The sequence below is a fragment of the Homarus americanus genome, unplaced genomic scaffold (genome assembly GCF_018991925.1).
Source record: "Homarus americanus isolate GMGI-L3 unplaced genomic scaffold, GMGI_Hamer_2.0 scaffold32583, whole genome shotgun sequence".
Lineage (NCBI taxonomy): Eukaryota > Metazoa > Arthropoda > Malacostraca > Decapoda > Nephropidae > Homarus > Homarus americanus.
This window is the reverse complement of record NW_024713129.1, coordinates 12219549-12245875: the sequence shown is the minus strand read 5'-3', so window position 1 is coordinate 12245875 and position 26327 is coordinate 12219549. Positions and strand designations below refer to the sequence as shown.

Genomic DNA, 26327 nt, shown 5'->3' with positions numbered 1-26327 from the left:
AATAACAAGTCCAGTTTTGTCAGTCCGAACACGGCCACTGAGGCAGGGGCACCAACATCAGCCTGAACAACAATCCACATGGTGACAGGCTTACCAACCACCAGTTAGGAGTTAAGATAAAGTGACCCCAGTTGAAGGATCCTCACTTCGTTTTCAAAGCACAGAGGTAAGAGGCTGTATGGTGTTGGAACGGAAAATTATTTGAAAGACCATGTAATAATAAAACAAACGAATTCAAACTTCCGGAAGTTGATTGGGTTAATTATATATACAAGCCACTATCTAGAAAATTACTGGGTCGAAAATATTTCCCGACTGACTTTACAGTATATAGCAAACATGATCCCGACCATCAACACGAAAGGTAACGGCGACTTACTCAGTTAGCAAAGACGTAAGACTTACAATCAAATACAAAACGATGATAACTGACATACAGTATAAAACTAACTTGGACATACCTGAAGTGTGGCGTGTGGTGGTGTGTTACGGTCCCTCGAGGAGCTGTTAACTTTCACCTACCTGGAAGAAAAAATTAACCTTTCATTCCACTTTACTCCTATTTTTTTTTAAATTGAAAAGAAAGTCACCACTTATACCATACTACATATTGGAAGGTGGGTGAGTATTAAATAATGACTAAAAACCCACAGTAATACCTGCAGAAGTGTTCTTATAAAACGGTAACAGTTTGTGGAGCTACGACAATTTGTGTTAAAAACCAATCAAACCTAACCAAATCCACAGATATGTAACATCATTAAGTTCGGTTTAGTTGGTTGAAGTTGTCTGTCATCATTAGTGGTAAAGACTTTCAGCCTTCCTGAGAGAGTTTTGGTCGTAAGATCACAAACTCCTGAATGAATCTTGTTTAATATTTCACATTCCTATTTTTTTTCTTTCTCTCCTATTAGATAAGCATCTATATATTACAGATATGTTCATAAAAAAGAGTAGCGACCCTCTCCTAAGCCTTTGCTAACAATTATACTCTTCAACTAATAGGAACAACCAGGAGAGGCTACTAACAATGTTTTTAGTTAACACCATAATAACAGCAGCAGAAATAGTGCTCACCTTGCCCTGGTGGTAGAGGAAGCCTTAGGGTCACCTGTCACGTCTTGTGCCCAGGGACCATCCTGTCTGAAACAATATTCATAAATGAGGCCACAGTTCTGCTTTCATTACTCTAATTATATACAAACTTTATCAACATTTATCACTAATTACTCAAAAATTTATAGTGTGAGCACAGATCCTTGACCAGTCTATAAACGAGTACTTCTGTATGAAATTTGAACACAATCTACGTAATATCATATTAACCAAGAGTGAAAAATCCATGGAAAAACAAAATAAGAAATTAACTCCTACAATTAATTTCCGCATCCTTGACGTTAGGGAGAAATTGTGTATAACTAGTCGGGAGTAAGTGGTTTATGTGCAAAATCTCATGAGAAGTGTAATTATTCCTATAAAGTTTCACACGAAAATTCTTACTACTAAGCAAGAGCCTTCTAAAATTTCACCCGAGAACGTAACAAATCTAACACCAACTACTGAATAATACAAGGCCATAATGTTGGGTCGGCATGGTTAGGTTAGGTTATGTTAGGGTAGATTAGATTATGTTTAAATATTTAATTTTCTGATAGGTTAGAATAAATTAGGTTTAAATTGCCTATTTTATGTTTGTATATATGATTTTAGTCTCGTAGTGTCCGACCTGATTGTAAACAGACTTGGACATTTTCATCAGTATTTATTATATTTCTTATATGGAAAGGAAGTCATGTTTCTGGCCATCTCTGATTAAATCATTAATGGTGACAAAGGAACCAACCAAACCTGACCTGGCCAACCTAACTAGAATTTGGTGTTACTACAGTTTCGGACGATATGGCTCTCGAGTTGAAAAAAGTGTTCTTCTTATGGTTTAGCCAATTTTAAGATGATTTTCTACTAGGACGCTTCCCTTGCAAATTACTTAAATATACCGGGGGATTCAGAAGGGCAGAGCCACCCGGTTAGGAGGTTAAGGTAAGAAATTTTAAGAACATAAGAACATAAGAAAGTGGGATACTGCAGGAGGCCGACTGGCCCATACAGGGCAGATCCCTTTCACACCCATCCCAGCACTTCCATGTGCCTATCCAACTTCGTCTTGAAGCTCCCTAGCGTCCCCGATCCTACTATAGCACTCGGTAGCCTATTCCACATATCCACAACTCTATTACCATATTGTCCTAAACTGCAGTTTTACTTAAAATTTATAGTAAAGCATTTGGTTTGGGTTTCTTGGTTCGATGCCAAGAAAGCTGTCCTTCCAAACTTTTTACAGTTTCACGAAGTTAATATGATTCAAACATTCGCTTGATGTATCATTCCTAAATAAGATAATGTTTGACTCGTATTGAAAGGAATTTGATCTATTGTAAGGAAACATCTACAGCCTTCCTTATGTTTGCAAGGCCAAGGAGTGGACAGAGACGCCATATTTAAACACACTGACAGCAAATTTACTTTATTTCTTCTATAACTATACTCTCATGTATTCCGCCAAGTACAGTAGGTCCTCGTGAAATGTTATTTGTGTTTATTTGGTGGAGTTATTGGTAAGAGTTTTTAGTGAAGGGGATTAAGGTAATGTTATATAGTGTTAGCTGTTATGGGGTGAGTCAACTCCGGCGGCTCCTTGCCACAACAACTACACAGCCTCACTGTACATAATATTAACCTCAACAAATACAACCACCACTTACCTCTTGAGTTTATATTCCCTCACCAACGATGACACTTTCCACTTTACTGTAGCACTTTACAACACTTCACTGCACTTATTAACGCGACAATAGCGGCAACGGAACTGACCATTAAAGTTCATGACATTGATTCATAAAACACCTCAAAACAGGTGTCGGGCCTCATGGGACTGAATGAAGCTGTGCCATTATTGTGGGAAGACTTCCATTGTATCTCTCTCTTTGAATTTATGAAATACAGTACCTGATTCGTTGATGTAGAGCCCATATAATTACTTTTTATTTTTCAACCTAAATGATTCTATGCCCACAAGAAAACTTTATCCTTCGCATTATAAAGACAATCATCCCACATGAATGAGTTCACTGTAATAACACACATCGCCCCTGGTCATGAACCTCTGTTCACGTCAGCGTCTCAAACTATCAGTCAACTATGAAGAAATTATAATTTTATTTTTATTATGCTTAACTTCGTTTATTACCTGAATATAAAAAGCACAATGATATGAAACACAACTATAGAAAATTGTCATATATCGTTTCTAAGTGAAACAAGAGACGTCTACCAAGCGTACCTATCAACACTTAAACTATATAACATAGATTATGATGGGATGTTTACACCCACGCCTATGAGATTTAGTACAGGCACAGGAACCAATAGATTCCTTCCCTTTCAATGCAAAGTCCTATACATTTTTGGTTCACTATATGATTTGACCACTTATCAGCTCACACATTTGATGACGTTATGGCCAACACAATGGGACGTCCATGATTGGCTAACGATAACAGGAACGAAGCAGCTCGTAATATATTAGTAAGGACGCCCACACCTTTGACATACCCACGAGCACGGCTGAATATAATTGTATCGTCTGATTTTCCAAAGCCTCGATTGATTGTCGCCGCTATGTAAAAAGATTCCCATTCAGAAGCGGCGTCGTGTAACAAGCAATATATCCCTCAGAAAGTTATATATATCTCACAGTTTTCAGTTATTGATGAACTAGCGTAGTTGTCGAGGCGACGGAACAATACTGTACATCACAGCATCACCTTCAACAGTATAGCCGTGACTGGAACCAACACAGTTTACCCAGACTGGAATAAATTTAAAATTCTATGCCCTCTACTTTACATTGATTACGTTAGTTGATTTTATGTCACAACATCTTTACTGAACTTAGTATATATAGAAAAATCCAAAATGATGAAATATTAACCTTAATACTACAAGTTATGGGAAGATTTTCGTGTTTTTGAGAAGGATTACGTAAGTTGTGTTCCACCATCAGCGGCTGACCAATCACAGACCAGCTCCACGTGGGTGACGTAACTTAATGACTTGGAGTACCTAGGCCGACCAATCACGGACCAGCACCACATGGGTGACGTAACTTAATGACATCTCTAATAGGTGACAGAGTTGCCAACCTAACGTAATCCATGTGAAGTTAATCTGTGATTGGTCGACATAGTTACCTCAAGGCAGTTTTGGAATAATTATACTCCTGATCAATCTTTAGGAGAATAAATTTGATAACTACTGAAGTCACTCCTTAAAATATTGATATTTATTACAAGTCAAATGAGCATCTAGTGTCCTCCTCACTTAAGACAAAACCCGTCATTAAAATTCTACTCTTGTTTTCATCATTCACTCCAGCTTCTGTCTTTGATCAATTAAATTATAAAAGAGACAGAAATTCACCAGACTAGACTTGCCAGCGACATCCTGACCATATATTAACCTGTGGAGAAGACAAACTGGCCAAAATCCCAATTGAAAACAAAATCCCACATGATAAAATACCACTTTCCCAAATCTCACATTCGGTTTGCGTCAGAGGCAGCCTTGTTAAAAATGTGGGAGGATGAAGTGAAGGAGGTGGAGGGAGGGGAAACAGCAGTATTACTCTCGATGATATAAATATAAGTTATTTTTAGACGTGTGGGCAGCAGGGGAGAAGGGTGAAATGGCGGACGGTGTGCTTACGTAACATGGAGGTATAACCTTACCTTTGTAGTAGTAGAAGATGAGAATGATTTTGTAATTTTGAAAGGTAAGCTAATAGACAATAAAGTTATATATTTGTATATTTTTTGTATAATACTACTATTACTACTTCGACTATTACTACTATAACTATTACTATTACTACTAGCCATAAGCTAAAAATATACAAATAACATAAGTGGTACATATATAACACATTATGGCACCAAGGGGAGGGTCATTAAACAAGGAATTTCAGCAAATTTACAGAACAAAGGAGAGAATGACAGGGAGAGAACGCAGGTTAATTACAAGTTGTTGATTAATTTTACAATGGTTAGGAATGGGCTGTTCTTATAGCGACCAGTACGTGGATGTGTGGGCAGGATGTGGCTGCAGTGTGGAACAGATATTCACAGACGAGGGACCTCAGGTGGTAGCAGGAGACGGTGTCGAGGATAATTGTAGTAACTTCGTCCCCAAACTGACAGCTGAGGTCGTGGTGATGATTAAAGAGAGTTGAGAGGGCGAGTGTACCCAGAGCCTCCTGATGTGTGGTATAAGAGAGGGAGAGAATAGTCTTGCATGCACTCAACTACACTCTATGAGCCCTCGTTGTGTAATAGTTAAGGATGAAGTGTGTGTGTGTGTGTCCAGTACAAGTGACACAAGGTCTGGAAGGAGAGAGCGTTGCCATGGTGACCATCAAATGCTGCTTCCAAGGTGAGAGAGATGAGTGGGGAGGGGGGTGAGAAGGGAGTGGGCAGAGAAGAGGGTAAGGGAGGAGGAAGGAGCAATGAGGGAAGGAAGGAGAGAGGGGAAGGAGGAGAGATAAGGGAAAAGGGTGGGGGAGAGCTGAGGAAGGATTATGATACTCCAAGGTCAAGTGTGAGGTGTCAGGTCTCAAGGTCAAGTGTGAGAGTCAAGGTCAAGTGTGAGGTGTCATAAGGTCAAGTGTGAGGTGTCATGAGGTCAAGTGTGAGGGTGTCATAAGGTCAAGTGTGATGTGTCATGAGGTCAAGTGTGAGGTGTCATGAGGTCAAGTGTGAGGGTGTCATAAAGTCAGTGTGAGGGGTGTCAGGTCAAGCATGAGGGTGTCATAAGGTCAAGTGTGAGGGTGTCATAAGGTCAAGCATGAGGGTGTCATAAGGTCAAGTGTGAGGGTGTCATAAGGTCAAGCATGAGGGTGTCATAAGGTCAAATGTGAGGGTGTCATAAGGTCAAGTGTGAGGGTGTCATAAGGTCAAGTGTGAGGGTGTCATAAGGTCAAGTGTGAGGGTGTCATAAGGTCAAGTGTGAGGGTGTCATAAGGTCAAGTGTGAGGGTGTCAGACTTAACTTAACCTAACCTGTGTCTGGCAGTTGTTTACGGGAGTGAGGGTGACCTTGCAGGCCCCCCCCCCCACATACTTTCCTTCCTCCCGCACAGTAATATTTCCTGGTGATGGCCGGTCGCTTGTGGTGAGTCAATATCCTCCTTCAAGTTAATACTGTGCCAAACACCGCTCGTCGATACAGCTAAGGACACCATCCGTCTTTTGACAAGTTGCATTTAGGGTTCAAGTTTTATTCAGGACGCTCATCATACAAGTTTATACAATGTAGGTGTACGATATATGAGCACAGGGCAGATATACTGTGCAAACAATGTATCTAGACAGTGCAGGTATACAATGTATCTAGACAGTGCAGGTATACAAACGATGTTCTAGACAGTGCAGGTATACAATGTATCTAGACAGTGCAGGTATACAATGTATCTAGACAGTGCAGGTATACAATGTATCTAGACAGTGCAGGTATACAAACGATGTTCTAGACAGTGCAGGTATACAATGTATCTAGACAGTGCAGGTATACAAACGATGTTCTAGACAGTGCAGGTATACAAACAATATACCTATACCTGGACAGTGACTCCTGACAATATATGTTATGAAAGATTTTTTCTCGAAAAGTAAAAAAAAAAAAACTAAAACAAAGACAAAAAAATATATCAAAGCGCTTTTCATCATCACAGTAAAAAATATAAAACAGCGAGAAAAGTTAAGATAATTAAATTCATATTTTTCTTCATCTTACCTGCCCTAACTATCTGGCAAAAGCTCTAACTATCTGGCAAAGGTCTTGACATGAACCTAAGCATGGCGTCAACGTGTATGAGAGTTAAGCTGTATTTCCAGAGACCATTAGAGACAATTGGTAGGTCACTTGAGTGTGGTGTTGGCTATCAGGGAGATAAATTTAAAGTGTCGAGATGTTTCAGAGAGGACCATTAAGGGAAAGAAATCTTATGGTGAGTTAGTGGCTGTGTTGAGAGGTGGTGGTGGTGGTGATGATGATGATGATGATGACGATGATGATGGTGGTGGTGGTGATAAGGAGGAGGAGGAAGGGAAGGGAAGGGAGAGGAGGAGGAATATGAAGGGAGGGGGAACAGGAGGAGGACTGAAGAGAAATAGGAAGAGAAGAAAAGATGGAAAAGGAGGAAGAAGAAGAGGTTCCCTGATGGCTGGAATACAAAGTGGAACTAGCCATCAGATGCAGGTCAAAGGTTATGTGAAGACTTTCTTGCTTAGCCGTGATCATAGTGCCTTACCGTTTGCCATTGCTTGTATACTTGTATTGTCTAGGAAACTTAACCTAACCTAACCCACAGGAGAGCCGTGACCTGGGTGAACTGATGTTGAGTCTGTGTTACCTCCCCACTGCTGGACGTCTCACTGTAACAGTTATCAAGATGAGGAACCTCAGAGCTATGGATATAACCGGATCATCAGGTCAGTGTACATAGTGTTAGGGCAGTGTAGAGGGTGTTAGTCTTCAAGGTCTTAGTTCAGGACATCAAATAGGTTCTCAGACACCTTAAGACACCATTCATCCCTCAGTAACTCTGCTAACATAATTTGCTAAACTTAATAACTTTACTACAATAATTTGATAAAGTAAATTACCACCTATTGTATTTCATCACAAGTCTTCAGTCTGTCAATCACCAAGGGACAAGACAATCCAGGTACAGTAGCTACAGACACTCACCTGTCTCAGAGGAAATGGTATTGGGATGACTAACTCTTAACCTCACAAGTACTTCATCAATCTCATGGTGTGATTACTTTTTAACATTAACAAATTCCCATGATAACAAAAATAATGTAAATTAGTTCATGTAGCTATTCCCAAGTGTGGTCAGTATGTAGGAGTGTTAAAATTGATAACTATGTGTGTTGTGTTCTTAGTTATTATGTTCCCCTCCACACACACACAGACCCCTACGTGAAGGTCTGTCTATTGTGTCAAGGTCGACGAATCAAGAAGAAGAAGACAACGGTGAAGAAGTCGACGCTCAACCCAATCTACAATGAGGCCCTCGTCTTCGACATCCCCAATGACAACATCGAGGACGTCACCCTCTTGGTCAAGGTCGTCGACTATGATAGGTGGGTCATGGAAAGACAGATGATGTGAAGAATGATAGATAGTGTGAAGAAGGTCAGATTAAGTGGAGCAGCAGATTAGGGTAGAGTGACATGATATAGAGGCAAAAACTGTATCAACTCAATGAATATCTATAAATTTCTGAATATAACCACCCCTTGCACTTCAGTAGTAAAATCTATAGCAATTGTTGGTGTTCTTGTCTCTCTTGGTATGTGGAATGTGAGAGTGAATGTCATCTTCAGTTTGGTGGCTCTCAGGTCATTTGGATATTATCAGTCAATTTGCAGTCTTTGGTGTATATCTGAGGGGTGACCAGAAAAATGGCGTTGAAAAAAAAAGAATAAAATTTTGGCATGGTTAGGTTACGTTATTAGATTATGGTATGTTAGGTTATGACTAAGGTTAGGTTATGGTATGTTAGATTCTGAAGTTAAGTTAGGTTAGGTTGTGGTATGTTATGTTAGGTTATGAGGTCAAGGATCATTATTCTAATTTTATTTTATTGGTCTTCTTAATAAATTGTTTTCATTTTTCCCTTCACCTGTGTTGTATTTTATATATTAGAACACATACATCAATAAAGCTTCTATTGCATATATCAAGCAATAAAGTGTCAGAGTTATGAGTTCATGAATGACAACACACTAATGTTGACGAGTAAACCACAGTGAATTGGACTGAGATAAATACTTAATGTTTATATATCTGTCCAACTTAACCAGAAAAATACATCATAATATATGGTTTACTACTTTATCCTCATGACAGGGTTGGCGCTAATGAACTGCTGGGTGTGGCAGTAATTGGGTCACAGGTGATTGGCCCAGGCCGCGACCACTGGCTGGAGATGTTGGAGTGTCCCCGCCGACCTGTGGCCCAGTGGTACCCCCTTATGGAGAGCGTCCCCCTCAACTTGGTGATGTCCCCAACCCGCACACTACCTCCGCCACTCAGCTGCTTCAACTCAACGTATGCTCTCCTAAAATCGTTTGGTTGTGAATATAACAGAGTAGATTATGTAAACAATATATTGCTGGTGTCAATTTGTAAGTTACTGTATTGCATAAAGTATTTGTCTCATTTTTTCTTCTTCTGCAAACCCCCTTTTACTTCACTGCTTTCTCTTCATTTTATGTCATCCAATCCCTTTTACTGTTGCAATACCTTATAACCCATATAATGTACTACTATACTGTCATTTATTATTAACCTCAGTTTCTTTACACTTAAATATCAGATGACAGATTATTCTCCATGTTGGTATGATTATTTATACAATATTTATTTATTTATCTTGCAGGTGAAGTTGAGCCCAGAACATTTGAGTTGGTTTCCTAATGTTTCTTAGAGGATGTTATTACATCTTCTGGGCAAGATCTGTTAGTTGGTGAACACACACACCAGGCCTTCACCAGATGCTACTTCTGCTCTGAAGAGGAGAGTTATGGTGATCCATATAGTACACTGGATTTCCCTCCTTTTTCCCAAATTCTGACAGTCTGTACAGTGTATGCCTAAACCATACTGAGTTCTAGTATAGCATGCACTATGTATGCCTAAACCATACTGAGTTCTCATATTGCATGCACTATGTATGCCTAAACCATACTGAGTTCTAGTATAGCATGCACCATGTATGCCTAAACAATATACTGAGTTCTGGTGCAGTTCTCTTTATAACAAGATTTATGCTGTTACTGTATAACCTACACTTAGAACACAACCTGAACTACCACCACCCCCACAATAGATCACAGCATAATGTCAGGTTATCTTTGTAAGACTCGTCACATTTACAACATACACTCACCAACGAAAGTCCTGTTGCCTCACCTGCCTCTTCATGATCCCAGAGATTCAGAAACTTGTGAGGTCTCTGAATCTCTGGGTTCGTGAAAGGCAATGAGGCGACAGCACTCTTATTGGAAAAGTTACTCGCAAATATTACCCCAAAACAAATTTATTTACTTATTTTTTATTTATGGTTGTCCAACTAATGTCAACACTTCAGCTTGGGGTTGTTTTATATACAGCGATAACGAACCTAACAGCTTTCTCAATTATGCTTTTCATAAGTGTTATCTTCCAAGTAATTTTTGTCCTGCCCGCTCCTTAACAACCACCCCCAACACATATCTACATTATCTTTCTCACAGAGTCATGTCTATATCATCCTTCTCTCAATCATGTCTACATCATCCTTCTCTCAGTCATGTCTACATCATCCTTTTCTCAGTCATGTCTATATCATCCTTATCTTTCTAAAACTAATAATTTTCATCACCTTTATTCCTTATCAAATATGTCTAATTCACCTACAACTAAAATTTGCTGTCGTCCCTAATGTCTACGTTCTCCCACAAACTTAGTCATTACATGTTCTTAGAAGAGAAAATAATGAACTCTTATATTAACTTACAGTACTTGGTGTTAAATTTGAGTATTTCTGCTACTGGTCAGAAACAGCCATCGTTTATCATGCTTTCGAAACTCACATAATTAATCAGCCTCACCATTTTACTCTACAAGTCATGTTACAGTGAGCTATGAAGAAAGTGCATACAGTATATATATTTGTAGCTTGTGTCTACATCCCTCGGCATCCATTGTCTTCTCCAATATTAATGAAAAAAGAATTTCTGACGTATGAGTATTGTATGTCACAAATGCAGATCTGGGGAACAGAATAGTCCCCAAGTACAGTTCATATGTACAATCAAAGACAAAAATCGTATCGCGATTTTGTCCGAAGATTAAATATAACTCGTGAAACATTATGAGAGCCCCCTACCACCAGGCAGAGCGCACCAAAAGCTTCGCCCTTCGGCATATGTTTTCACCAGATTTCACGACACAATTTTTGTCTTTCATTGTACACAGAAAACAAAACAAAACAGAAGGGAGTAAATGTTTAGAGACCAACACAGAAAAGATAAAATTCCTTAAAACATTAGATTTTAAACATGATAGATTATATACTAAAGAACTATAGTGGCCTATTTTGGTGTTTATTCACCAATCAATCAACTGCCTTGTTACAAACTGACCCTAGGCCTCAGTTACAAAGCTCAAAAGAAGAACAACAGATCCAGCGCCCTCTATACAAAGGTTTACACCATCTCAGTTTCAGCGCAAGATTTACAAAATATCACTTAGCAACAATACTCTGAGAAAAAAGTAGAAAATTAAGCTGATTTACTAAAACATGACATTACCTGGTAAACTAAATCTAAGAGAGCTTGAGCTAGCAACACCTATACACAGAATGGTTCATGGCACAGTGTTTACAAAATGGCGGCACCTAGTGTAACGTTGGCATAAGTCTCCTCAGAGAAGATATTGACCAGATCAAAATAAGAGACGTGAATAAACCGGATAACGGGTCTATCCGAGAAATAAGTGTCCAGATATAACGTTGTAGATAATATTACATAGGATTAACAGTATATCAGCACCTTTAACACTTAACCAGAACATGATAACTGCGTGGAGGCACAACATTTAGTCATTACAATCATTTTAAACAATGATAAAAAAATGACATAAATCCGCAATTATTCCATCAAATATTATAAATTCAGATAAAGCAAACTAATACATTGGTTAATTACCCTGTAGTACTGTAGTGGTACATTCTCTCCTGTGTACATTATGTAGTACTGTAATGGTACATCCTCTCCTCCCTATTACATTCATCAGTAACTCACTTATAAACCCTAATTGTAATTATTTATGTCAGGGAGAATCATAAAACATTTACTTGAGACTCTTGGGGAAATATTTTAGGATATGTGTGGGGAACCTTGTCTAACTTACCCTATCCCAGCTTCTCTATCTAGAGCAGTGGTGTAAATTTCAAAGGGATTTATATATCCTCTAACAAAGTACTACAGTTCATAATTGGCTGATCTGTTGGTAGTACTGTATTATTATTATTATTATTTTACATCGCTCAACAACCTAATCATTAATGTACTGTACTGTATATCTTTCACAACACTGTTACTACAAATTATTTCACAGTAATAATTTAGACTTTGTTTACCTTGTACAGTATGTCGAGCCAATATTTACCATGAACTGCACTACACAGTTTTAATAAATAAAGACAGACTGAGATAACCCAGAACCAAAGCTGTTAAAGGGACCACATAATCTTATACCCATAGTATATTCATGGAATTACTTACCCGTATAAGTTACCCCAATACACGAGAGAGATCAAGTGTTTATGACCCATAAATGAGATAACTAAAAGAGATTTAACACTTACTGTATGTGTGACATATTACACCAAGGGTTATAGGCTCTTACTAGCTTATTAAATAAAAATAATTTAGCTAGTCGTAACTGAACACTACAAGAAATATACTGTACAGTACACTCGGGGTCAAAAGTTCGCTCCCTCCCAAAATGAAGCAGTATCAACCCCGAATGAGATAAAGGAACAGACCCACACAAGACGACAGTCAGGGTAAATAAGTTTGGAGACTCGTTCCCGTGACTCAGTTATACCGCAGGGAGTGAACTTTTCTCCGTGACTGTACATCAGAGAAAGTTACCTTACAAGGTGTACTGTACACTGTCAAGTATATTTCTATACACACCATATCATAACCACTAATTCTGTACACCATAGTTTGTCTTTCCTCAAGTTTCAGCCTTAAATAATTGTTGTGTACTACTAAGGTGCAAGTAGAGTGTAAACAATATTTAATGTAACACTTCATGTAGCATTCAAGTGTTCTTAGACTTGCATGTAATTTCTTTACCCAAAACTGTAACAATATTCATGAACTGTGTGTGTCATGTGAGATAAGTAGAACTGAATACTCTGGGCAAACTTTTTACAGGATTAAGAGATGTAGTTTTAGGTGAGACAGTATTTTTGTGAAGTAGGAAGCTTGCATGTGAAATGTGTACCACCAGTTTATTGGTATATCTAAACAAAATAATTATACTTTGACTATTTATAGTATAACCAGTAGTCTATCCTTTAGCAACAAAAGACTAATGATTTTTCTGCTGGCAGAGAATGTTGTACTGTATTTTTGGTAGAAATCTGTGTACAGTAGATGAGGCAGTAATTTATGTCCTTTTAGTATAAGGGAAATATATAATATTTTTGTCTATTCTATGTAAGGAAAGTATATATATTCTGGTGATAATGTGTTATCACTCATGTTGTGGATCAGAGCCGAAGTTTCTGCCTTCCGTGTTGACATACCCGGTGTTGAACAATTACTATACATCGAGTAAATGGTAAAAGTGTTGGCAGTATAGTATCAGTGTTTCAATACATGTAGTGTGTGTGTGTGTGTATCATTAGGCAGTATAAGCATGCTTCCTGTTATAAGCAGATGAAGCCAAGTAAGGTGTCATGATTCTATGTGTCGTCGTATTTGTCTCGAGTAACGTACACGCTTGTCGTTTGCCGGTCAGTACACCCGACTGTCGCCCATGGTTGAAGGGATACAAGTCCTATTCTTTTGTTGTGGTACGGGATTATGTGGCATTCAGCAATGATGTGGACGACGCCAGTGTTAAGTGTTGTAACAAGCCTGTGCTGGATGTCATGCAACTCACGCTCGTAAAACTCTTAACTCATCTCTCGTACAAAGCACTGTAATAGTGCTCGTGCTTGCCTTGTTCCCTCACAATCTCAGAACAGATCGACTTATTTTGGGCCAACACATGTCAGCTAATGAAGGTTCATGTTTGAAGACCCCAGGTAGCACATAGATAACCAAGTGGATCCAGAATGAGATAGAGTATTATTTTTTAAGGGGGTGTTTGAAGTAGGACGAGCAACTGTGATACAGAAACTGATCCGCATTTATCTCCCGACAATTAACATACAGATCTAAATGTCCTTTATTGGCTGACATGTGTATGGTAATCTTCCATTTCATAAACATTATCTATTTTTGTACCTTTTCACTTCCTGTACTCATTTAATGATAAAAGACATAGATGAATTTAAAATGTGTTTGGAAAATTAAAATTTATGTAGTAAGTTCTCTTGTGTTATTATCCTACAATAAAGGGGTGAACATCTCCCCATAAGCTGACATAGGTGGACAAATACCACTAAATATAGTCATCTTATCCAGGGAGTAAAGTTGTTCTAGTCCTGCACTACCTGGACATAACCCACAACAGAGGACTCAAAATTCCCATAGCATTTATATACATTATTATTTTCTTTATAATGTTAATGTGACAATAATTCTGTATTTTGACAGCTTTTCCTTCTGTACACTATAATGTTCTTTACACATTCATGGCACATAGTTATCACCATCATTGTTTTACAGCCATTTTCGATGCTTTTATGTGTGTGTTAGCTGCAATTACCTGATGGACAGCTTCTTAATTCTAATGTCATCTTTCATAACCTCTCCCCATCTCGTTCGTGGCCTACCCTTGACTCTCCTTTTCTCCACATATAGACTCGTGCACCTGTGAGAAGTTTGAATATAGACCAGGTTCTTTGGAGACTTTACTCTTGCAGCGTCAGACAGTGACTGGCAACCCGGCACTGCCACAGACAACCTCCCGCCTCCACACATGGAAAAACATATCGTACGATGATACTGCATCTCAAAATCTCACGGCACCTCTTGACTCAACTTGACCCATCTATTCTCGCCATTGCCCCCAAAATTCTCAGCCTACTTCTATTCAATACTTTGCCAATATTGTACTCTCAATACCCAGCCAACCTCTTAGCTCTGAACAGGGTTTCCTTTCTTTCAGTGTCACATTACACATCCACTTAACCATTCTCATATAAGCTCGGGTAAACCAGTATGTCATCCTCTTTAACTGCCCATGTTTCAATATCATACAACATCACACTTTTCATGCCAGTTGCATATGTCCATTCAATTGAAGGAAAAGTGCATTTGCAATAAAAAAAGGCAGCAACTCCCTAAACTTCCTCCAGCCACTTCTGACTCTTGCAACTGAGCAGGCTTTAGCATCCTCACTAGCACCGATCATACCACCCAGGTAACATAACTCATCAACACAGTCCAGGGATGTGCTGTATCTTTAATGCTCAGTTTATCTACAGTATCCTAATAGGTTAAATCATATAAAATATCATACACACCATACTTTAATATACAAGACCTTAGCTGAAGTCTCAATCTACAGCTACATACAACTACATGTAAATACAAGCAACATCAAACACAACTAATCCTTAAAACTTAATCAGAACACCTACTATTGTACCTAAACAGAACACCATGACTCCATACACTTGGTAAAAATAATATGTTGACTTAAAAATTAACACTTCATTATATTACTATTTTTGGCTGTTATTCCCCAAACATTGACTTACGAGCCCATAATTAGGACTGTGATTTTCTAGTACAGTTTTTGATGCCGATTATGGTGATGATAATTATTTCTGGGGGAAAATTAGGGTTTCATTTTGTTGTTTTTCTTCACAATAATAAACTAATTGATTATGGTTTTTGGTAATGGTGACATGAAGAGCTGGCATCAGGTGGTGCTGGGGGGTATGAGTATAAGACTGTAAATCATTCAGAACATTTCATAGACTGCCCCTGAAACCTGTGTCTGCACTGATAATATTAAACGCCTCTGGAACAACATAAAGTCATGGGTGCTGAGGGCTGGGAACATCAAATATCACTACAGGAAATATTTGCTTGATAAGTCTCCATCCACAACAACCATGACCACATCACCATCCTCGTGCCTCTCTTCCTCCACAGTAAATGAGTGCAATGACCAGGTTGGGTTAGGTTAGGTTCTTTTAGTTATGTTTTGAAACCCCTACTTTATTCCTCAGCTTTGAATCCCTTCCCACCTTTGGTTAGGTCAAGATTGATAGAGTAGGAAGGGCTGTAAATTCAATAATTATGCATTTTCCCCCAAACTTTCATTATTAAAACAATATTCAGCATGAAAAACTGCATTAAAAGAAGCTGTCTTTTATGCCTAAATCATATGCCCGTGTTTGTGGAATAATTACCCCCATTTTCTTAACATCTGCACGACATTATAAATTAGCATGGCAGCTTAACAATGAACAATAGAAAAATATCTTTCTTAGGCAGCAAGTTGCATATAAGAGCACCAGTTCCTTGAGTAAACACTTTATCTCCCATAATTATCAAACTGGAATGTACTGTTCAGGAAATTTTATCATCGTATGCCTAACCTTATCCAGCTTACCTCTATAAGGATCGTTTCTAGACACACACAAGCACATGTTGCTGCCTAAGTTAGCATCACAGTGTCTCGAGGTCTGGCGGTAGAGGAATATTCTTCAGGTTGGCAAATTTCTTCAGCGCTTCGTAACTCTGGTACAGCCTGTCGATTTCCGATCTCATGTTGACGTTGTCGCTTGCTAATTTATCAATATCAACTTGTTCTGTTGTTCTCTCTGATTCAAGTTCGTCCTTCTGCTCTATTCTCTTTATACGGCAGCTGGAAGAGAAAGAATGTCAGATAACAGAGAAGACTTTAGAAGAAAACAAAAAAACAACAACATAACTCCTACTGGCCACAAAAGTCCTCTAAAATTGAAAAGAAATGTTGCATTTCAAACTGAACCCAAAAGCTGTTCTTTAATATATGACAGGAAAATGTTGTCCTCTGACCTGGCAGCATATCCCCGGTTCTTTAGAGTTCTTCGCCGTTGTTTCATCTTGATGATGTCCTCCCGGCAAAGACCACGTAGTTTAAGCTGTCGGTTGAGGTCCCGGACGCTGATGCTTACTAACTCGTCATCACTTATATCACATGGCGGTGGTGACAGCGGGGGCTCCTGGGTCAAAGGGGATACTAGTAGTTCTGCTTTTACCTCAGCACACACGTGAGGTGCTTGGGGGAAGAGAGGGATGAATCAACCAACTTAGACCTAACTGATAAAAAAAAAAAAAAAATATATATATATATCAGTCTGAAAGTACACTAATTTTCCTATTATTTGAGACCAGTTGCATTCATTTCGTACGGTGCGTTAAGGAGATACACAAAATCTAATGCGAGCGAGATGAAACCACTCATTTCTTGAAACGTGATTTTGGTTGATTCGCCCCCATCTTATCCCCTTGGCCTCATATTACTCAAGAAAATGTTCCAGAACTCTCATTAAAAATTCATAGAAATAATAATGAAGAAAAAAATGCCAGATGGATGATATATAAGTACTGTATGATGACTGTGTCACTGATCAACGCTGAATACTTGTGAAAACTTTTGGCTGTGGAAACAACATAATGTCTCGTGGCAACAGAAAACACACACTCTTAACCGCTATTGAGCTGAATAAAATCGTCTGACATTGCCCTGTGTGGCCCCGTAGTGAAGGGTTTAACGAAAGACAAGAGAACAACATAGATACCAAAACAAAATGGTAAGGAGGATAAAATCAAAAGTTAAAACAGGGATGATAATTTGTGGTAACTGTGGGCATTGATCAACACACACACACTCCAGAGGGTCTTCCAGGTGCCTGTGTGGTTTATACAGATTTTACTCTGCATCCAGAAATTTATCCAGACACACATCACATACCAGTAACAACTAAACTTACATAAGCAATTGTGTATTTGTACCAGACCATCGTCAGTTACGTACGATGGTTATTCTACGAACTACTTCCCAGTGAGTAAAAGAAGTTAATTGGTTATACCGTATTAAATAGTTAACTTATCAAATTATTGTATCTTTATTTATAAAGTTAATTTTTTAAAATACTGTACGAGTTAACTTAATGTAGTTGGTGAGTCTCTAAATCAATGCACACAACATGAACAGAAACACACAACAAAAGCCACCAATTATTTTCTTTGAAAAAAGGGCAGAGCGAGGGTTTAGTTGATGGGGGGTAATTTTCCACTGTGTTTAAATCAACTTGGTGGGCGTATGGGGTATCCAGTAAGGTTGTTCATTAATAATATGAAAAAAAAAATTGGCAGCTTCCATGACTTCAACATTATCAATACAGAATATCAAATCAATTACTGTGTACTGTATCTGTAAGCATAAATAGGATAAAAATAATATTAAAAACAAAACAAAAACAGACATGCACGGTTACAGATATCTAGTGGGAAGACCATATTCACGTGACAATGGCTCCCCAAAACACAAGATCAAGATTACATTCCCAACCTGTTACTCTCCTGCTTGTTAGTGAGGCAGAGAAGTTAATGCAATAGGGAATTAATTGAATGGACCTCTGAACCAACTGATTAAAAAAATTAGATTTTTCTTTTTACGTTTCAACTGCCAGAATTATTAAACTTTGTACAGTCACCCACAAAAGTACTGTCGCCTCTGCTCTTGAACCACGAACCCCCGAGATTCAGACCCATGAATCCGAAGCCTTTATGGGCAGAATAATGCATCAATGTCTACAGCTTCAGGTTCATGAGTCTGAATCTCCGGGTTCGTGGTTCAGGAGGGGTCAACAGAACTTTAGTGGGTGACTGTACAACACATTTTAGTCTCTACAACAAATAAATGTATAAATTCAGAACAATTACACAACTTTCTATAAACAACAGAATACTGAACAGGCACAAGTATCAGAGGAAGTTGAAATACAAGTCTGTTCTAAGGAATATGATTTGTCTTTTCTTTTCCAAAACACAACACAATGAAGATAAAACTTGTCTATTCATTTCCAGAAATCAAAGCCATGATATTACTCTAGTTCTAATAAACTTACATCCTCTGCCATCCAGTTGTCATAAAAACATCGCCAAATCTTATTCACATAGTACAGGTATTAGCAAAGCTATGCAAAATGACATGTCTCCCTGAGTTGTTCCTATGTAATAACCAATCTACAAAATCTTATTGTTCTTCACTGAATAATTTTTGCTTAATTCTGATAAAAGAAAAAAAAGTAGGATAGAAGTTTGTATGTGCAAACAGGTGGCAATAAGTGCAGTGAAGTAAGTCCTCAGGCACAATTGAAGGCTTAATAAAAAAGGAATCATACTATACACAGCTGATCATCAATGTGTGTTTGAGTCTGGTGACAAACTCCTCCACAATCCTGTGTAGCCAAGTGTTCTATAGATATATAACAACTTCTAATACTGTACAGTACTAGAATTGTATGCCTTCTGGTAACACCATTGAAAAGGTATCTTATACAAAAAATATATCTTTAGCTGAAAAGTAATGTTTAACAACACATTAAAATTCATATAGAAGAGATGCACTCAAGTTGATCAAATAATTCCAGAAACTGACAATAATGCTCTCAATATGTTGTGTGATATAACTCTTTAATACTTTACAGCAGCTCAACATGGAGATAATTCTGTGTAAATTTTCAGAGCCTCAACATCACCAGCATGTAGAGCACAGGTTAGTTAACTGTCTATCATGGTTGATTAACTTCAGTTCATCTCCTGAATATGTGCCTTTACATACAAGTGCATGGTTCATACCCAAGAGTCTTCTTTGTCTGGGGTGAGCATGGACGAGCCAGCGTGGAGGGTGTTCTGTGAGGCCACGCGTACGTCACAGAGGAGGAAACATCATCAACAATAAAAAGGAAAAAAAAGAAGAGTTTTTCATCATACTATGGGAAAAAAAATTATGGTGTGCTCTAACAGTTGATCTCATCAGTTTTATGAAGGAAATTTACAAATATCTACAACTAAACATTCAGTAAACTTCCTCCCATTTGAAGCAGGGCAACAAGTGTAGTTTCCTGTATACAGTACATCAATATCTTTGCACATATCTAAAGAATTTGTAGTCTGCAAAACCCCACAACACTTGGTCAACTCAATGTTACTGAAAGTGATACCAGAACCAAAGTTCCCAGTAAAGAAATGAATACAAATTAGCTAAACTGTACAAAGCATTTCCCATAGGTGCAGGCCTTAACCCCATGAGACAGCTACTTGTGTCAGAATCTCTACACCAAACATCCACCAATTAATGACTTAAAAAGACAATTTTGGGTATATTTCATTACTGCAATATTGTATTATAATCATGACTTATTTTTGGCTCAATATAATATTTCAAAGTGGCAAAATTTTTTAAAGGACAATAATTAAGTCCTCACTATATGATGCAACATATGACAAGAGGACAACACAGCAGCAAGTTCACTAACCATCATTGATGTTCTGGATTGCTGGTTTGATGATACGCTAAACTGCGAGTTGTTTTGTTTTAACAGATCACTGCTGGATCTGTAATACAAGAGAAGCTTTAGATGCTAACACAAGTAAGAGTCTCCTCAGACACTAGGCACGTTAACAGGAATCTTTAACACAGTAAAAGGCATCAGCTATGAGGAAGTAAACCAAAGTTAGGAAGGAAGAAATACAAGTTACAAGCACTAGTGACCAACCTTCATGAATTAAGGTCAATCGTTTTATCTACTTCAGTACAGTATATAGCGAGATAGAATGACAAGTCCATTGATAACATGAGATGTAAGTACAGTATTATACACTCACACACACACTACAAGACTATCACTGATCCTTGAACCAACATAACAGCAATTTAAATTTGTAAAAGTGTCTGAGCCGCTGACTGGAACACATTGTGGGAGATGAAAAGACGAGGTGTGTTTAGGTGGGCTAGCCAAGTTCTTCATTGGTGATCATTAAGGTATTGCTTCAGTCTCAGAATTGTTATTTTTTTTAATGTAGTTTACACATGCATTCTGGTTATAAATCGCAAGATGTTATCCAAAATAAAATCCCATTTTTGACGACAGGAAAAAGAAAGTACTGTACAAGACCTGATGCTGCAGACTATATCACCCCCTAGTGTAGTACAGCTTCCTTCACTACCAGTTACACAACACAACCATCTAACTGCCCTAATACCCTGAGGGGTTGTCGTCATCATCATTATCCTAATTATTATCAATATTCTACAGTCTTTTCCCAATGCTGACACAATAGTCTTTGTTGCCAAGTGACCAAATCTCCTTAACTTTCCCTTCAATGAAAATTTGACAGAGATCTACAAAGAAGCATCAGATATTCATTAAGATAATTACAACAGAGATAAAATAAAAATAAAACAGATGATACAACTCATATAATTCTACAGACAACATAATGTGTAGCTACAGCAGGGAGTACGGGACACTTCTCTCTCACTAAATGGACTTTACTTAACCAGAACACTGTGCCAAATCTTGCTCCTCAGCATTTTTGATGAAAAAACATAAAATTCTGCAATAAAATTCCAATTTATCTAATATTAGTTCAGTCTATTTACTTAGTTTATAACAGATGTTGCTCAATCCATTGTTTCTGCACACAGAGATCAAAATGCATAAGATTAAGGATATAATACAAACTTTACTGCCACTGTAGCTTTTGTCAACTGGATTACCACTTGTCATCTAGTTTAGTTTATGTGAGATAATGTTCACCCTGATGGATGTTGTGTGCTTATTACCCCCCCAAAAAAATTACTATACTATATTAACAATTATTTTCAAAACAAACCCACCAGATATTATGTTATATAAATCTATGGAATATTCAGCCAGGTCATTACTCTGTGGGAAGAGGTTGGATGCAAGGGTGGTATGCTGAGTAGGGTTTGGTGGGTGCCAAATTTAAAACGGCAGCCACATCACAACTCGCACCACTCTAGAGCAGGAGGGTCTGCCTTTATTAAGTGTCACAATTAATTTCGCAGAACTGTCCAGTACCGAGTAAAGGGGTCTGGGGTAGAATACATCATCACATGTTCATCTGTATAGCACCAAATCTAACCTAACAACAACTGATGTTATGTCTTTTATTTAGGTTATGATAGATTTGGTTGGTTCATGTTATCTCCAAGTGATGATAGCACTGTACTGTATTGTATTGTGTAGCAGTTACGTGAAGCATTTGGTCACTATTAAGCCTTTAATGATAACAACAGATCAAGCGTACAAATGGTGGTAAGTGCATTTGACGGACTCATATTCATTATACTGTATATAAATATTTATAGAAAGCAAAACTATGGGAAAAACTAAGATATGAAAAATGCAATTCCTGTATTTGATTTGGAGTTTTTTCAAGGTAAGAAAAAGGTTGTTTTCAGTACTATACAGTATAAGTAGAAAATACGTGGTTGTATAATCAAGACAAGTTATTTCTTACCTAAAGGAAATTGCAAATAATGATAAGGAATTAATATTTTAGTATGTTTGTTTTTTCTCTCCCTAAGTTCTTATTATTATTGTACATAATAGTTTTCCAACCAGCACATCCAGCTGACCACTTCTGATGTTTGATCAATTCTTTAGCAATAAATGTTTTCCAGAAAATGAATGCTTCTAGTAACTGCTACATTATAAGCACAAGATAAGCTAACTTACCTAACTTTAGGTAATGTTATGTGATATACAGTATTTTAATTCAGTAAGGATAGGTTGGGTTAGTTCATCTTGTTGTTTAAATTATAAACTGTAGCAATCACTGAAAGCATTCATGGCAGTAGGCGTACAATAGTGATCAAGATGAAAATAGTTAACGAAACATAAATAAAAAAATTGCAATTTTTCATCATTATTTGTAATTTTCTCAAGGTAAGGAATAAGTTATCTTCAATACAATATTTTTCAAAATTAGGTCTTATAAATTATCACCCAAATAATGTTTTCTATTTGAGTTATACAAGCACTGTATTTACAACACTGCTAAAGGGCCATGGCTGACTTCCTCGACAGGTTAAAATCTTCATCATAAGTCAATGAAGATGCACACAATAAACCCAGGTTGAATAAAATACTCAAAACAAGGTAAAAATTTCGTTTCGGTCATCCACCTATTTGGAAGTTGATCAAACCACATCAAAAACCATTGGAAAAACATAATTTCAAGCTTACCCAACCCAGCTAACCTAAACTAACCTAAACTTAAAATCCTAAAATTCGCTGGTTGACTGAAACGATAATACCCAAAATAAAATATATAATCCCATTCCCCAGGCCACTGAGCAACAAATGGTCCACACATGCCTACCTGAGGGTGCAATGTCTCCACACCAGGTAACATCCTGGTGTGGAGACAAGATAACAGATCGTGGTCTCCCTCTCTCTCTCACTAGGTAATAGATACAGGTGTCTCTCTCTCTCTCTCTCATAAGGAAGACTGAGTAAACAATTAACAAAAGGACGTATAACTACACAACCTCGAGTCAGTAAGATATGCCATATGTGGACTAATACTCTCTCACACACTGGTCTCCCCCCAGCCTCCTGGTGGGTGGCGGCCTTGTCTACCATACCAGGCTAATAACCACAGCTTTATACACTAAATTAACTCACCTTAACGGGTCTTCTTTCCATGTCTAGTAGATGTGAGGGACGGGTGAGAGTGTGGCCTGGCCTGGTGCTGAGTAGTAGATGTGAGGGACGGGTGAGAGTGTGGCCTGGCCTGGTGCTGAGTCACCCTGTTTGTTTACAGTGTCATGCTCTCCAGGGCTGCCAACCCTTCCTCTCTCTACATAACTTGCTTAATATGACTTAGTCTGTGTTTCTTTTTAATGCGATTGTATTTTATTTACCTTTTTTACTGCTAGTGCATTCATCATTTGACTATAAGTTAGTGCATTTTTATTTTCTCTTCACACATCCGAGTCGGGGAGAGAACCCGGAACACAAGAGGTAAGTGGGCACCCCCCTTGTATCCGTAATACGTATATACCCTTTAAAGATTTTACTTTATGCTCTAAATACATGTTAAAAAAAATGTTGGCTCTGATAATTTCTGCTCTTCAACTTTATGCTCATATACAGTATTATCTCGCTGTGTTACTTACCTACAAGTTGTGAGCTCTTGAGGAGCCAGTGCATGCCCATTACTTGCCGTCCCGAACTACCACAATTAATGACACTAATAAACTCGTGTGTTGCATCGCTTGACTGGTTCTCCGTAACTCTCAAATCTGTTTATAATTAATTATCTTATTTACCGAAAATCTGAAGCTCTTCTTAACTTAAATTAAAATACAGTATAAATAAAGGAAATCCACCTGATTTTTATAACGTAGTGCAAAGGATATTAATAGGCAAGTCTCTCAGGAAATTCACTGATATTCTAAATCGAGTTGCATACGGTTGCAATGTTGCATGTAAATTATATTGTGGCACAGGGGCAGCAAACACATTCGGTATATGTATATATGTAGAGAAGTCTTGTATACTGTTGGAAAGCCGTTTGATCCACAAATACCTGTATGACAAATGCACAGTCATGCGTTAGCGCGTGAAAACTATATGCAATGTTCCTTTATTGCCAACACCTTTGTGTAGGAAGTGAATCAAATAAAACTGTGAATATCGCAATCGCTTCGAATTAAAAAAAAATCTAAAAATTATCCAAGCTTTTCGTTCATGGATCTAATGTTGAAAGAGAGATAAAGATAAGGGGGGAGACAGACAGATAATGCCAAGATAAACTCCAAATCTAGACTATTAGCCCAGGATTTACACGACGGGACACCTTATACTCTCACTGGAACACGATGAATTAGAATGTGTTTCCTCAGTCCGGAGACGTGAGAAGGGTGAGGACCATTGACAATCTCGACCTGATGTCTACGCCTCGCTGTACAGAAAATACCGAACGATAAACTTGAGTGGTCATAATGTAGGGAGGGGAAGGGAGAGTGGGTAGCAGGGAGGAGGAGATGGTGGGAGCAGGGTGGGGGAGGCAGGAGGGAGATGGGGGAGCAGGAGATGGGGAGCAGCAGGGAGGGGGGAGATGGGGAGCAGGGAGATGGGGAGCAGGACGGGGGATGGGGGAGCAGGGAGGGAGATGGGGGAGCAGGGAGGGGGAGAAACGTCATAAGCAAAAATATCTTAAATCTCCAAGAAAATAATGATATGAGTTATTTAGTTATTTATGAACTTGAATTTTATTGTTAAAGAAGAATGAAATTTAATTGTATATACTTGAGTGGGTGGCCCGTTTTCTATAGTTGAGTGGGTGGCCCGTTTTCTTTACTTGAGTAGGTCGACGGAAACAAAAATATGTAACAGTTCTTCACATCAAGGAAAAGTGGGCGTCTCTGAAAAGCAGAATAACAAAAATGCGCTGCAATTGTCGTCCAACTTAGGAAGGAAGAAGTTGCCATAATATTCCTTTGTCCACAGCTGAGAGGATTTTCTCCTTCCATTTTCCACAACATTTTTTTCCTCTCGTGAGCTGTCTTAGGAGAATATAAATTTCGGGTATTCGACGGTAAATAATATTGGAAATTGTCGCCCTAAAGGAAAATTTTCGTTAGCTTCGCTCCTGGGGAATAGCCTGTGTCATTCTTTTTCCAAGCTAAAATAATAAATGAATAAGTAAATAAATAAATAAATAAATAATCCTCCAGGAAAGGATGATTTTTCTTTCCGTTGTTGACATTTGTGGACATAAAGAATGCCATAGAAATGTAAGAAGTGTTGAGGAAAGGTGAAAAATCCGCAAGAGAACTAAATAATCTTCTAAGAGAGACCAGGTTGACTTTCATTCATGGGTCGTTATGGAGCGATGTTGCACCGTTAGAGAATTCTGAGGAGATGAATATTTTTACTTTGTGGATGCATGGAAGAATATTATCTACTGAAAAACGTACTTACTGATGAACGAATCGAAGGAAGTGTTCATGGTTTATTATTATTATTACTGTTGCTTGATGAAGGGGAGAAAATGTGTATTGTCTATATATAAATAATAATGACAGTTGTTGGCTCTAAGATATATTATAGTTACGAAAGAACACTGGCCAAGCATATTAAACAAGCTGCTCTGTGGATAACATTAACCACTCAATGAAACAGAACTTTACAGACTAAATATAATGCACCTGTTTCTTCGTATTATTTTTACATAATTCAACTAATGCAATTGACATATTAATCGACTCTGGTGACATAATGTTGACAACGATTTTATTATGTGAAATATTATTATTGTGTCTCATTTCTTTATGTTGCTTAAGTACTGTTTAGGTCAGATTTTGCTACTTCCTTCCCGATGGTGATCACAAATCCGATTCATTATAAAAGAGTTATGAAGGAGATAATTATATATAGTATCGTCAGGGTTGGTAAGGCCTACTGTGCCACATGTTGCTCCTCTC

At 38.0% G+C, this 26327-nt stretch overlaps 2 protein-coding genes across 5 annotated transcripts; one reads left to right on the top strand and one right to left on the bottom strand.

Annotated features, from left to right (window-relative positions):
* Window positions 1-7222: 7222 nt before the first annotated feature.
* On the top strand, window positions 7223-14221 carry LOC121867320 (synaptotagmin-6-like). Its single transcript, XM_042367235.1, has 4 exons — window positions 7223-7543; window positions 8032-8203; window positions 8973-9173; window positions 9505-14221. The coding sequence occupies exons 1-4, from the start codon at window positions 7447-7449 to the stop codon at window positions 9506-9508; spliced, it is 474 nt and encodes a 157-aa protein (XP_042223169.1). The 5' UTR covers window positions 7223-7446; the 3' UTR covers window positions 9509-14221.
* Window positions 14222-15311: 1090 nt separating this feature from the next.
* On the bottom strand, window positions 15312-23658 carry LOC121867327 (transcription factor MafK-like). Of its 4 annotated transcripts, XM_042367256.1 has the most exons (5): window positions 23521-23658; window positions 20341-20419; window positions 19661-19714; window positions 16850-17013; window positions 15312-16676 (listed from the first exon to the last, which is right to left on the bottom strand). In XM_042367256.1, the coding sequence occupies exons 2-5, from the start codon at window positions 20344-20346 to the stop codon at window positions 16478-16480; spliced, it is 423 nt and encodes a 140-aa protein (XP_042223190.1). In that variant the 5' UTR covers window positions 20347-20419; window positions 23521-23658; the 3' UTR covers window positions 15312-16477. The 4 variants fall into 4 exon arrangements, 3 of the variants coding, with proteins under 3 accessions (XP_042223190.1, XP_042223182.1, XP_042223199.1); XM_042367248.1 differs by lacking the exon at window positions 20341-20419; XR_006089115.1 differs by lacking the exon at window positions 15312-16676 and having other exon boundaries at window positions 16985-17072.
* Window positions 23659-26327: the final 2669 nt, after the last annotated feature.